Genomic DNA, 14,531 nt, shown 5'->3' on the forward strand with positions numbered 1-14,531 from the left:
CTGTTAGGAGAAACCTGGCAGTTTACATAGTTCTGCTGAAGGTGGAAGTCAAACATCTGTTTTTTATCACTAAAGCTTACATTTTGTATTCCTTATTAATGCTCTTTCTTATCTTAATGTCTTGTCTTTTTTCTCATCTTGTTCTGCCCTGGAAAAGTTATGATGTCCATTGTCATATAGTTTATGAATTTGCCAGTACAATTGTACCAGGCTACACTAATGTGCATAACCTCAGATGAGACAGAACGCAGAGGCATGTAGTGCTGTGTGTCCTGCTTGTCAGCTGGTGATAAGTCACATTGGTAATATCAGCATCGTGCAGTACAGAGATACATCTCGAGATGCTGATCGTAGGAGATGGGCCTCCATTCAGATGTTTTCCTCGCTGCTAACTTTGTTGATATAGCGATTCCTAGTGAAGATAAGCTATAGAAAAATAAATACTTTTCTTAATTAACAAGTAAATGCTTATTTGGAAACAAACTTTGGCAAACCCTAAGGAGATACGCTAGAAATCAGAAAGATGTGAGAGAAGGAGAAATAAATGAGATTCAGAAAAGGATTACTGCAGGGTTTAGCTCATGTACCCTTTTGCAAAACTTAAGTGAAAACTTCTGCTAAGTGAATCTGGACACAAGTTCAGCACTAATTTGAGAGTTATCTTCATTGTTCGGGCAGGAATAACATAGATGTGTTTTAGTTGCAAAATGATGTTTTGTGATCTAGTACTGTATAGAATTTTGCAAGTGGGGAGAAAGGTACTGAAACCTATCAGAAAAGTTCTGAAAGAGCTTTCATTTCAGGTACAAAGTTCTTGCATACATCTGCACCTTATATCTACCTGTACTAGCAGAGTCGGTGTAAAGAAAGGCCTCTAATTAAGTCATAATTTTCCATCTTATGCCATCCCACCCTTGTAATGTCCAAGTTATGGTGCACCTGTTGGGTGCGGGGTATGTATATATAGTCATTAACGTCAATATTATGGGATGCTTACAGAATTCAAAGCTAGTTTGTGAATGAATTTTAAAAAATAATTTAAGATTTTGTTCCTGTATTTAACTTCTGAATAGGCATTAAATGCGTAGAAGAGCCCAACTAAACCATCTGAAGAAATGGCAGTTATCTAAGGCATCAATTGCGCCTGCTGTGGCACCCAGGGAACAGTTCCCTCTGGCATTCCCAGTCTTTTGTCAGACACCACACGTTCTGAGGCAGACCTAGGGCACTTCAGAGTAGCTGGCAACAAACTGTAATTGCTTCTCGCTCTCAATACTACATTATTTGTAACCAGCACTAGTGAAGTGGCCGTACATCAGCCGGGATTTGGTGCAAGTCTACTGTTCAGATGCTTTGCCTTTAGGGTTCTTATAAACACCCCACACTGCAGAGTTCCTTGCTGTGGTGTGGGAAGGACCATCCTGAAGATTATTCAGTGATTATTTTATGAATAGGGAAAAAATACGGCTAACTAGAAGTTACCCTTTAGAAAACATGTGTTTTCTTAATTTAATATTAATATAGAATACAAGACTAGCACAGTTTAAATTTTTAAATTCTAGCATAGAGTAATTAAAGTTTGATTACTGAATAATCAGGAAGTAATAAGGAAAGTGTAAGGCGTCTTGTTACTTGACCAAATTCATTCCATGGATGGCTTTAAGAAAAAAAATGCACTGGATAAGGAAATGAGCATTTTTGTAAGTTTCTAGGGCTGTGAGCTTTTTTTAAGCTACCAGCAGCTCTACACCTCTGATAAGATCTAGTAAATTTCTTTTCCCTAAGTTGGTCAGCAAAATAGTTGCATTCTTCCACAAAACAAGCTAGTTTTTATGATGTTAGTGATCATTTATGGTCTTTTTTTCTGGATGTGCTCAGTTGCTAAGCTATTCTCAATATACATTTTGAATTACATGTAAAGAATTTGCATTGTTCTGTTTTTGTAGCCCAACTGGATCCCATGTGGAATGGTGTAAACAGCTGATAGCTGCAACCATTTCTAGTCAGATTTCAGGGTCTGTCCCATCAGAAGGTGTGTCCAGAGACTACAGGGTAAGTGACTTGATGAATGCATTGATTTGTTTAAGGTAAAAGAGTGAATGATCGGGAAAGTCCTTGCTGCCTTGATTATCAGGTGCTAAGTACTTAAGTGATCGCTGAATGTTTTGGGACTAGAAGCATCTCATTATGCGTAGAAGTCTCTTGAATCTGCTTTGTGTTTTCCTCTACATTTAGAATAGTGGCATTGAAGTCTACAGAATAAAAATTAAGAGGTGAAAGGAAAGCTAAAAGTCAATGTAGTCAATGTTTTGAATCAGATGCCAAAAGTGAGTTCTCTTTTCTTTTGATTGCTACATTAAAAAAAATTGGTAAAGTAGATTAATAGTTACAGGTTGAAATTGTTTCATGCGTTTGTCAGAGTACAGAATTGAGCTCCAGATTTCACAAAAAATAAATGCATGTGTCTTTGTTGCCATGCAAAGAACACAAGTGACTATCATTTTTCATGGGGTTCACCAGAAACAGAGAATTTAACATCAGACAAACAACAAAAATCACCTTTTTCGTTCCCTCCCAGCAACATTTTTGTCACTAAGGTAATGATTGCACAGTATAATTTACTTGATAGGCTCCTTTGTGCTTTTTGCATTTATTCTTTCATGCCCATTTGCCATTTCCTATATGCAGCCAGCCAACTCAGCTATCAAGAGTGCAGCATATGCAGTTTTCCTTCTCTTACAAATTGACAGAAGTCACCTGTGTTTCAAGTCCCTTTAAGAAACCCAGGCTGCTGCTACCTAGATCTTTTTTTCTTCCTAGATATGAAACAGTTTCATGGTCTTCATGTAGAATGGCCAAAAGAAGATTTTATCTTTTTAATCTAGATTGTAAAGTATTTTCTAATATGTTCTGTGATTGAAAGGTTTGTTGTCCAGAAACAGTTTATTTTAGGTTCTGCAACAGCAGGTAAGATTCAGCCCAAGCCTGAAGATGAATCCACAAAATGTTTTTGACCGTAGTCTACTTAAAAATTCACCTCACAGAATTCCACACTATTGGCACAGTCAGCAGCTTATACTCATAAAAAAGTATAGCTCTTCCGTACTGTGGCAGCAGAATTGCAAATGCTTACCTCAGGTCAAGGCTAACATCTTTGATAAAACATTGTGGGAAACCTTGCATTACAGCTGTCGATGTTGTGTTTGCCCTGTAGATCAAGGACTTCATTTTAGTAAAATCCAAGTGTAAGCTTGGTGTTCAATTTATCTCTGAGTTAGAACGCATTCCTCTGGAGTAAAGAGCACATTTTAACTCTAAATAACCGCCTTCTCTTTACCAAAGTCATCTTGAATATTATTTAACAGGCATTAGTCTTTTAAGGCCTAATTAAAATCCTACTTCATTCTCTGCTTTATAGAAATGAAAGAAAAAAGTTTAAGCCTGGTGGTATTCAGAATTTTTTGTGTATAAATTGTATTTGGCATCATTGCATTGCTGTGATTTGAAATCCCATGTTTGTGTATAACATCATGGAATTTTTAATCCTAGAATATCTTTAGTTACATTCAGGACCAGTATCTTGTGAAGTGGTGTCTATGCTTTAGGAGAGGGTGTCCTTTGCACTTAGCTTCTGCAGAATTCCATCGGTGCGATTATTTGCTTAGTCAGTACCACTAACGGGCTGAGTTTATTCATTATTACTATGGAATTCACATGTAAAAAGGTAATGCCCATTTATAACTCAGTCTTTGAGACATCTTTCCCTTTTGATGCATGCTGATCAGTTTTGTGGGTCTTCGTTACCTTTGGTTACCTGGAATTGCTGCATTTAGAGACTGTCTTACAACTACCCAGAAACTTCAGGTAGGGCCGTGTGCGTGTGTTCTTCTGGAACTGGTCAGGCAGTTCTGTTGCTTTCTGCTGGATTTACCTGGAGCTCACTGCTTTATTCTTTTTTCCATCCTTTTAATGTTTCATTCTATATGTTTGCAAAAACAGGTAAATATATCAATTCTTGTACCTAATGGTATTAGTCATGTTACTCTCTGTAACTTACCTTACCAGAATGTAGTTTAGGGAAGGGGGGAATCAAATGGTAGCAAAGGGGCTGCAGATGAAATAAATGGTCAAAACTGGAGCTCGCTAAACCCTACAGCAACATCATCTCACTCTGAGTTTGAACTCTGCTGTGTATTGTCTTCTCTGACATACTCTCTGCCTGGAGAGTATTCTTGAATGAATATAAACGAAAATTGCTTAGGTTATAGTAGCTGAGTATAGACACCTTCAGAAATAAGTTGAGAAGAGTTGTTCTTGTTTTGCCATGTAAATCTAAAAGATATGGTGGTTACACTTCATGGGTGTTATTGCAGGCTTATTGTTCCACCTGGAAGGATTGCCAGGCTCTTTCTTCTCTTTTCACAATAGCACATTGTAAGGATAAAAGGGTGATCAGGAATGAATGTTTCACAAGAGTTTGGCATTTGTTACATGCTAAAATGAAGGAGTTAGATTGCTCTTAGACCAAAACGATTCTGCAAATGAGAGCTGCCAGATCTGCATAGTTTTGTTTTGTTCTTTCAAAATCTGGCTATAATTAAAATGTTTGGAAGTAGAGTTCTTCGGAAAATCTGATGAAGTAAGATATAATATCTTTAACAAATCAAATCGTGTATTTTGTTGGATAACATTTTATATTTTAACTGACAGGTGTACAGGAGGCCTGTTGTTATACGGGTAAGATTACCTTTGGCTAGCAGTAAAACGGCCTCCTACCTGTTTGTCATTTGTGCTGTGTGAGATCTTGGTGTGTCAAGCATTCTTCTTTACTTCATTAATGGTTTTTATGAACCAGTCAGACCATTTTGCTATGCAGTGCAACAGCTTCTTTGCCATAGAAATGCTTTATATACATTACAATGTTTTTGTGAGCAATAAAAGTCAGTGTGTAAGGAGCAGTATTTTTAAATTATGTTATGAATGTGCAATACTAACTTCAGTTTTATTACATTAATTTTGACAAAATGGATGCTTGCAACTGAGGCTTACATGCTTCGGACTACAGAGTACTGTATTAGCAGCTCTAACGTGTTATCTGTGCTAAAGAATATTAGTGATAAAAGCGGTACATCTTTGTCTATCCTATCTAAATAAGATACCAGTTCATGCTTGCCTTTGTACATGTTTTACCTTAATTGTTACCACCCTGTAATAGGACTGAAAGTTAGATTTGAAGTTAAGACACTAGTGCAATGACCTGCATCTTTTTAATGATAATTTCGAGACTAGGTCTTGCCCATTGTTCATTGGAGATATAAAAAGGACGTGCTTTGTTTTCTTGTCCCTCTCTCTTAGTAACATTTATGGAGTGAGAAATGATCTGGATAGTGTTCTGACATCGTTCATGAAATGTGTCTAACACTTCTATTCAGACAAAGACCTCTTGTTCAGCCTCAAACCAAGAGATGAAGTCTGAATGATTTCTTTTTCTCATCTGTTGTTTACGTATTTGAAAATGATGTGTTTATTCCAATCATACAAATCCACAACTTGATGATTTATTTATTTTTTAATAGATAGCTCTTGAAATAATTGGTCAGGGTTGAGTAACAAAAATTGTTTTCATTTGGTTTTTCATAGTTCTGTGTAAAGTCTTTGATCTTTGAATGATCTGCTGTGCCTCTCTCTCCTGTGTTTATTTAAAATCTTTTGGTGTATTTGCTGGTTGTCCTTCTGGTTTTCTTCCCAGAGATCACAATATCTACTTTGCTTTAGTTTCAGAAACAACATTTTTATGGTCTGAAATTTAAGTAATTTCTATTTAGAATTTCACCAATACGTAAATGTTAGGAGTCCTTTATAATTTTAAAGGATTTTTTAAAATTAATTATAACTTTTTAAACTCTTGTAGAGTTCAAATTATATCTAAGTCCTTCTTCAAAGTTTTTTTGAGAGATCTGTAGAAATGTTGTAGAAAGGAAAACTGACTTTAGCAAACATTTGTAAATTTAGACTGAGGCTGGTTTAACAGTCTATCAAGTGAGAAGTTCGATATGTGAATGGGGAATAATAGACTGCCATGAACACAACTTCTCTGCAGTTAATAAAGAAAGAAGATGGGAGAACACTTTTGGCTAGACGTATTAAAACAGTTACTTCGTATGACCTATGGCAATTGTACTTCTCTCTGGAGTGCATAGGAACCTTCTGTTTATTAAAGCGATTTAATTAATATTCAGGATTTGCTGCCAATATTATGCAGAAATAAATTAACATAGAGATGTGAATTGTTTGCAGATTTTGCTGTGAGGAGTTATTTTAGGTTCTGTAAAGTTACTGGCTAGGTTTCCAGCAACAATTGTTGAAAAGGAAGTTGCTGGAGAAATGTGTGAAACCATAGAACTGAAAAGTTCAATTAAAAAGTTTTACACAGTAAAGCATTTTTTAGGTTGTCTAGATACTTCTATTTTATGTCGACCTATTTTTTCTGTGGAAGATTGCATGAGTTGTCCCCTAATGCTGCCATTGCAAGCTGTACTCAATTTCTTCTATTGATAAGCATGTGGCATACTTCAAATTCATTTTTCTTCACTATAAGGTTGTTTGTCTTAGAAGACAGTACATACTTTTATGTTCTTATCTACCAGCACTTACTCTTTTGTGAAAAAGGGAGTAAATTTTTCATTTTGTGTTGTACCAAATAACAATAAAAGGATAGTGCTAATCCTTGGATAGCTTGGATTCCTTTCTGTGGAATGTAGTTTGTACCAGAAATGGAAGATTTTGTATAGCTAAACTGAAGTTAAAGTATGTGCTGTCTTTTTAAGGAAAGAAATAAAAAGGGAAACGAAAAAGAAAAGGTTCTGTCCTTTCACCTCTTGTCTGCATGTTTTTTCCTGTTACTTCTCTCTTGCCCTACTGCTGCCTCATGCAATGCAGGAGATTCAGGATGGACACAATGGCTATCATTCTGAAGCAGAACCTGATCAGGTGGCAAGTTTTTACTCATCTTTTATTTTTTAACTGTGTAGCAAGGTACTACATATTAGTACTTGTACAGTACATACAAATCTTATATTCCTCAGGCAAGAGAATCCACCGAAGGTATTTCATGTGTTAACTGGTTATTTGCTAGGTAGGGGTTTTGTGTACTGTCATGTAGTCTAAAAGGTGGTACTGCATGTAAGCAGAACACATTGTCCTCCTAAGTTTGTAAGTATTGGCTAATTCTCTACACATCATCTTCTGTGATGGGGTGCTAAATATAAAATTCTGTTAGTTTCCAAGAAAACATAAAGCCACAGATCAGTTTAAATATCTCTAGAATTTATTAATGAGGGCTTAGAGTAGTTTGTTTGGAGGCAGGCAGATCCTACCAATTATTTGTATGTGGATCAGAGCTGTCATACAAGGGAAGAGTTATTTGTTTACTGTAACATAGCCCATAATATTTATTCTCACTTCAGGATGTAAAAAAATTGAAACCATAATATCTTATCATTTTGACCTGAGAGAGATCACTTTCTCACATGGTCCTTAAAATCCCACAGACCCTTTTATTCTTAATTAAAATCTTAGTACATTGTAGATCTTAGCTGCTAGTGAAGGACCCAAAGGATCAATCTTGTATCATTCAGGAATCAAGCCAGTTACCTCAATGAAAATTTATGGAACTAGCCCTTATTTTAAAATAGCTAATTGTTCTTCTGTATTTCGTTATTACTTCATTCTCAATCTGACCTTCTGGATCCAAAATTCCTATAATGGACCTCTTCCATATCCTGTGCCACTCTCAGGAGGGTATTGATTAAAACAGAGCATCGTGAGGTGCTTCTGACTTCTTGCTATCAAAAATACAAAGTTAAAATGTTAAAACTTCTGCCATATAATTCTCTCAGGTGAAAATACTCAAATATTAAATAAACAACATTAAGAATATTAAAAAAAATAATATGAGCTTTGAAGCGTTCTCAAGTATATAAAATACCAAAAATAATACCTGCATTTAGCAAAAGACTAACAAATTGTTAATTGCAAATCTGGGCTGATCTTACTCATATATTTGTATGCTATGTGTAGCTAGCATGTGAAACTAATTGTTGCATAAATGCTTTGTTACTAACATGTTACTAACACGTACGTCTGTGTAATATTTATAATACCAAATTTTGTGTTGTGTTTTTGTTTTTACCATGGTACTGTTTAATACAGTTGTGCCTTGTAAAAAAAGATACACTTCTTGTGTTCGAGTTATCTGGTAGTAAAAGCACTTTGCATCAAAATGTATCGATGTGGTACAGCTGGAAAGTGAGATTTACTCATGGGTTTGGATTTCTGCCAGGCACTGCGGGATGGAAACAAACTAGCCCAGATGGAAGAGGCTCCACTTCTTCCTGGAGAATCAATCAAAGTTATTGGTAAGCATACTATTGAGTACTACACTGAATACTATTAAAGCACTTGTTTATTTATTTAAAAACAGAATATTATTTCCTTTTGACTTTTGTTGTTTTTATGTAATGCCAGTTTAGATTAGCTGATCTCATGTGGATTTCTTTTCTTTGTCTTGTAAATCCAAATGTAGGAAAGAGAAATCATGTCCAGAGGATGACTTGCTTCATATAGATAAATACATTTTTCAAGAGCTAATATATTCCACATAGGTGTACTGTTGTATTTCTGCTTGGGCATGCCAAGGATACTTCATAGATTCAAAAGCTTCCAAATTGTAGTAGCAAAGAAGATTAAGAACTGGAAACTAAGTTTTCCATAACTTCATGAGATTTATTTCGCTTTGGCCTGTGACAGCAAGCACTGCATTAGCAGCACAGTACTTGGCTAGAAAAGAATACTAGCTCTTTCAAATAAAAGTGAAAATGAAGATAGGGGCATATAGCTGAATTACTTGGAGGTCAGTTGCATATACATGCAGTGATTCTCCCATTTGGCTGCTCTTCTGTGAGCTGAGTGTGGGTGCTTTACGCTGCAGGGCAGGGAGCAGAGCTGCCTGCAGCTAAATACCAGCAGGATGCTTTGTTACCTGCCTGCCCTTACTGCAGCCCATGCTAGCTGAGCTCAGCCGCAGTTGCTCAGTAGTTGCTGAGCAGCAGTGGGACTGAGGAGTTTGATTGTTTTCATTGTTGAGATAAAGACAGCTCTTTCAGTTCTGACAGCGGTAGGCTTTCCTGTCGAGGTCACGCAGCAAAATCTTACGGAACTGCATAAATCTTACAGTTTTTAAATGGCAATAGATTTTTATGGAACAAATGTCTATAATAGTAAAACAAAGCTTTAATTGGTCTGTTTTCCAGCTAAAGATGTTATGTATATCTGTCCATTTATGGGAGCAGTCAGTGGTACACTAACTGTGACGGACTTCAGAATGTATATCAAAAGTGTTGAAAGGGTAAGACTTCGCTATCTATCTGCATATTGTTTCAGGTGGGAATGATGCTGAAGTAGATTTCAGAAAGTGACAGTTTTGGTGTAAGTGAAGTATGTTTCACAGCAGTCTATTAAACAGGAATTGTACTTGACTCTTATGAAACGTACATGAATAATACCACTTTGTGTTCCTCCTAATGTAACAAAATTCATTTGTTTTATATACAAATTTCAGGATCCACCTTTTGTTATTGATGTTCCCCTTGGAGTCATAAGTAGAGTTGAAAAAATTGGAGTACAGAGCCATGGAGACAACTCCTGTGGTTTAGAAATAGTTTGCAAGGTATGGCATGGTAGAAATTTACTCATATTGAAGTATTTTCATTTCATTTTTCTGTAAGGGGAATCTGCATGCACATGTGCTGTTTTTCTGTCTGATCAGTTCCCTGTATTTGAACACTACTTCTTATACGTAATATATTTCAATTCCTCTTATGATACTTGTAGCCTTAAACACTTCTGCCTTTTGTCTCAGGAGTGAATTCAAAGGAAGAGTGGCTATTTTTATATCTAGCAACTCTGATGATGATCCTAGTCATATAATGCTAACACTTACAGAACTCGGTTCTAACATGGGTTAGGTGGTATCAGTGACTTAGTGCTACATATATGCCTTCAATCAAATGTCTTATAACTGCTTTTTATTTATTTATCACAGTGTAAAATAGTGTAACTTATTTTTGACAGGATATGAGAAATTTGCGGCTGGCCTATAAACAGGAAGAGCAGAACAGACTGGAGATTTTTGAAAACCTTGTAACACGTGCATTTCCTGTTTCTAATGATCTGGTAAGTCTTAAGATGTAGAGAAGGCTGTCACTGGCTCTCCTTGTTTTTTGGAAAGTGTAGGTGGGGAAATACAAGGGCTGTATAACAAACATTGAAATATTGATTCATAAAATCTGTTACAGAGCAGGCAAGATACTCTGACCCTGTTTCCTTTTTGCATTAATTTGTAGAACATTACACTATCGCCTGCTATTGGTGAAGGTAGTTAATTTGTACATAACCTTGAGATCTAGATTTGCCTAACATGACTGATAAAAAATGTGTATCTATTGACTCTTATTTTCTGCGTTAGGTAATTCAGTCTGGAAGTTTTGTCTAAACAACAAATAGGTACAATTAGTCTTATTATTACTTAGTTGCAGAATGCTATTTCATTTGCATGTGTGGGTAAGGAACTGGTTGGGAGGTAGGAGAAAAATTTCCTTATCCTGGCTTTGCCATTGATGCATTGTATGATCACAGCCAATTAACTTCAGCTCGCTCTGAGCATTTCCTATCTTGATTTTGTTAATTCCATAGCATGTACTTGAAGGAGGAAACAGTCTTTCATTTTCTTCCTAGCACAGTGTTGGTCAGTCTTGACTGAAGGTTTTATGTCTGTTGTTAGAGTTTTAGAAGTGTTACATTTGAAATATTAGAAGGTTTGCTGTTTTGGAGCTTATTGTGCGTACAACCCATCACAGTAATTTATGCCTTTGCTTTGTTGCCTTTAGCCTCTTTTTGCATTCAGCTATAAAGAAAAATTTGCTGTTAATGGCTGGAAAGTGTATGATCCAATGGCAGAATATAAGAGGCAGGTAAGTTATAGAAGTATACTTGGTGCATTATTTTTTTCTCCATCTCCCCCAAAGCCATTTAAACAGGAGAAAAATATTAAAACTCAAGATTTTCAGCTCTAGCTACGTACAGAGACTGTCTAGATCTCATGTTTAGATAACAAAATGCAAGTGGCCTGATTTTGAGAGTGTTGACTACTTACTAAAATTGTTGGAGATAGCAGGTGCTGAGTACTTGAGCAAACTGGTCTACCTTAACATTCATTCTTAAATCCACATTTTTGCCAAGTGCTGTTTCTAGAAAGTACAAGCTTTATAAAAATTTTGTTTTGAATAAGCAGCATTAAACAGAAGGGTAACCATAGTTTGTCATAAATCTACAGTTTCCTAGTTGCAAAAATATTTTTATTTCATTGTATGATCACTTTTTACCTATGTAGCCTATTCAAATGGTTATTTTGCATATCATTTTTAAAGATAATAAGCAGGAACGATTTCCAGTATTTTGACTACGGTTCCATATGAAGACCTAAAGTTTATAGCTTATTTAAAAGAAAAATGTGGGCATACTTTTTTTTTTTAAAGTACATAGCATATAAAATTTTCATTGCCCCAGACTCAGATGTGTAAAGGTCTGACCTGAAAAATACAAAAATGTTTTGCTTTCGTACAGGGCTTGCCCAATGAGAGTTGGAAAATATCCAAAATTAACAGCACCTATGAGCTTTGTGATACATACCCTGCTATTCTTGTTGTGCCAACCAGTGTAAAGGATGATGACCTCTCAAAAGTGGCAGCGTTTAGAGCAAAAGGCAGAGTTCCAGTAAGTGAAACTTTTACAAGTAGATGTAAGTGCCCTAAAAATTTGTAGCTTATGAGAAATTAGCACAGTTCTTTTAGGCTTCTTTTTTTCAGTAAGTGGGCCAGCTTCCTTCCTGAAAGGGGTGGGAGGGGTGGTGGTGTCGTGTGGGGGGAAGGGGAAGGCAAAGAAAGAAGAATTAGGCTTGATGTGTTTAGAACTGAAGAGAGCAACTTAAATGTAAGTCTTAACTACTTGGTTATTTTGCCATGTAATTAATTTTTGTTTGGAGTTAACACTTGCAAGCCACAATGATATTTGATGCTAATTCACATATTAGCTTGCGTTCTGATTCTAATTTGGTGTGGAATGTGTTACAGCCATAGCAGTTTTCTTGAGAATAGACAAGTTTTGCAGGTAGCATAAGAACCCCCCCTTTAAGCATGTTAGGTGGTGACAGTTTCCATGCTCTAGATCTGCTTAGCAATGTAGTTTAGAGTTCTGTGGACTTCCACATGAAAGCAGTTTTTCTTCCTTCACTTTTTTTCCTAATTAGTAAGATGCAGCAGCAGGCTTAATTTTTCTTAGAAGTAAAAGCCAAGATGTTTAGAGTCACTTCGTATTTCAAGCGTAGATTTGGGATGACCAGTGCTAGTGTGCTGTCAGTATGGTTTTGCATCAGCTTGTCCTTAAATTTGCATTTGTTGATTTGCCAGGAAATATCATGTAGGCAATGCAGTTGTCTAATTGTACCCTGACCTGCTGCTTTTATAGTAGTATGGTAAGCTAAAATAATTTTATTTTATTCCAGGTGTTATCCTGGATTCATCCTGAGAGCCAAGCAACAATAACACGATGCAGTCAGCCATCGGTAGGCCCAAATGATAAGCGCTGCAAAGAAGATGAAAAATATTTGCAGACAATAATGGATGCCAATGCTCAGTCACATAAACTTATCATCTTTGATGCCAGACAGAATAGTGTTGCAGATACAAACAAGGTAGGTTGGTATCATAACTAGCATTGGTAGTTCTAGCTTTATTACAATTACATTACAATTACAAATTGAGTAAGAGATGAAGATGAGGGGAACTTGATGTTGAAAAGAGAGAAAACAGGGTCTCTAAAGAGGTCATGGGAACGAAAGCAAGTTGCTTGTAGCGTTTTGGAAAGGCTGGCAGGAGCTGAGGGCAGCATGAAGACATAGCTGAGAAATGAGATGCAGTAAAGCCCACAGAAGACCAAAGGTTTCGGTAGTAAAAAGGAGAAGGTATGTGGATGTATTATCAAATGTAGCCTATTACAATTAGAATTTCTTTCACCTAAAATAAAACCCCTAGTGCATCTTAGAAAAACAAAAGCCAAAAATATTATTTTATTACTGCCAAAATAATCCTTTCTCTCAGAAAACTCTGCAACCTGAACAAAACAATGCTCAACCTTATACTGAAGTCCTATACATTGTTCTTTTCTTTGTCTGTTTTTACTTTTTGAATGACAGGCAAAAGGTGGAGGATATGAAAGTGAAAGTGCCTACCCAAATGCAGAGCTGGTCTTTCTGGAAATTCATAATATACATGTAATGAGAGAATCCCTGCGTAAACTTAAAGAAATAGTTTATCCTACTATTGATGAGACTCGGTGGTTATCAAATGTGGATTCCACACATTGGCTGGAATATATAAGGGTAAAATACTTTTGATATGAAAAATCAATTGTTTTTCTGAACCGTGTTTTTAACTTGCATTTCTGAAAATATTACTAAAATAGTGTCTAGATTTAAGCATGTTGCTTTGATCAGGATAATCATGTAAGAAAGCTTAGTTTTTAAATGGTTGCTCAGAACATAGCACTTTAAGCATTCCATAACAACTTGTATTTCCAGATTTATGTATTGGTAGGTAACGAGTTAATTCCTGATAGCACAGTATTGTATTTGGTGTTGGACAGTGTTTTATTTTCTTGAGGGGGAATGTTTGTGAGCAGTCCAGGGTTATCCCTGCTTTTTTGGAAGAATGCCCTGGGAACTTCAGATTTTATTTGAACAACTGCCAAAAGGACTTGACTATAAATTCTGCAGTCCTTCTCATCCTTCTCTCCTTCAATGCAATGTTAGTTTTCCTGTGTCGGGCACCTACATTTTCATGGGCTGTTTATAGCCAGTGCTCTACTGGGCTATAATCTGCTCTATTATTTAACATAATATTAAAATAAATCACTACCATACTCAAGTTTACAGTCTGTTTCACTAACCTCTGAAATGCTTTTAGAATAGATTATTTCATTACCGCATTCGCTCCCCTGTTTATGATGAATATGGATGGAGTGGAATTTGTTTTATTAGCAACTGGCTTAAATGTCACTCATGCAAAACATGTTTGGGATTGTTATTAGTTTTACTCTGCTATTAACTAGTGCTTGCTAACTGCTGCAGGAGAACCAGTAGAGGGAGCAAACACTAAATTAAGAATTAAATTTAACAGTCTTTTGGGAACAGTTTAATTTGCTTGTTCTCTTGAAGTTAGGCTACTTCAGACAGCTTTGGGAATCTGAGTGTCTGAAAACCTTTTCTTAATCAACCTGACCATGAATACTATAGTCTGTTTTTTAAAGTGGAGTTGTTTGGACCAGTGGTCACCTTTCCTTGACATTGAATTCATTGGGGTTCCTGGGATTAGGTGGTGTCAAAAGTGAACCTTGATACCACTGTTGGCCATATGACG

The 14,531-nt window shown here is 36.2% G+C and overlaps 1 protein-coding gene across 4 annotated transcripts in view; it reads left to right on the forward strand.

Annotated features, from left to right (window-relative positions):
* MTMR1 (myotubularin related protein 1) overlaps nt 1-14,531 on the forward strand; it is a 39,211-nt gene that overhangs the window by 995 nt on the left and 23,685 nt on the right. For 2 of the 4 annotated variants that reach the window (XM_056359909.1, XM_056359906.1), the window contains exons 2-11: nt 1,947-2,052; nt 6,940-6,990; nt 8,342-8,417; nt 9,312-9,406; nt 9,620-9,727; nt 10,132-10,233; nt 10,947-11,030; nt 11,683-11,832; nt 12,620-12,808; nt 13,310-13,495. In XM_056359909.1, the coding sequence (XP_056215884.1) occupies nt 1,947-2,052; nt 6,940-6,990; nt 8,342-8,417; nt 9,312-9,406; nt 9,620-9,727; nt 10,132-10,233; nt 10,947-11,030; nt 11,683-11,832; nt 12,620-12,808; nt 13,310-13,495 (1,147 nt within the window). Of the gene's footprint in view, nt 1-1,946; nt 2,053-4,710; nt 4,738-6,939; nt 6,991-8,341; nt 8,418-9,311; nt 9,407-9,619; nt 9,728-10,131; nt 10,234-10,946; nt 11,031-11,682; nt 11,833-12,619; nt 12,809-13,309; nt 13,496-14,531 lie in introns of all 4 variants that reach the window. The other 2 variants (XM_056359907.1, XM_056359908.1) reach the window with 2 other exon arrangements.

This window comes from Falco biarmicus, chromosome 14, assembly GCF_023638135.1.
Source record: "Falco biarmicus isolate bFalBia1 chromosome 14, bFalBia1.pri, whole genome shotgun sequence".
Lineage (NCBI taxonomy): Eukaryota > Metazoa > Chordata > Aves > Falconiformes > Falconidae > Falco > Falco biarmicus.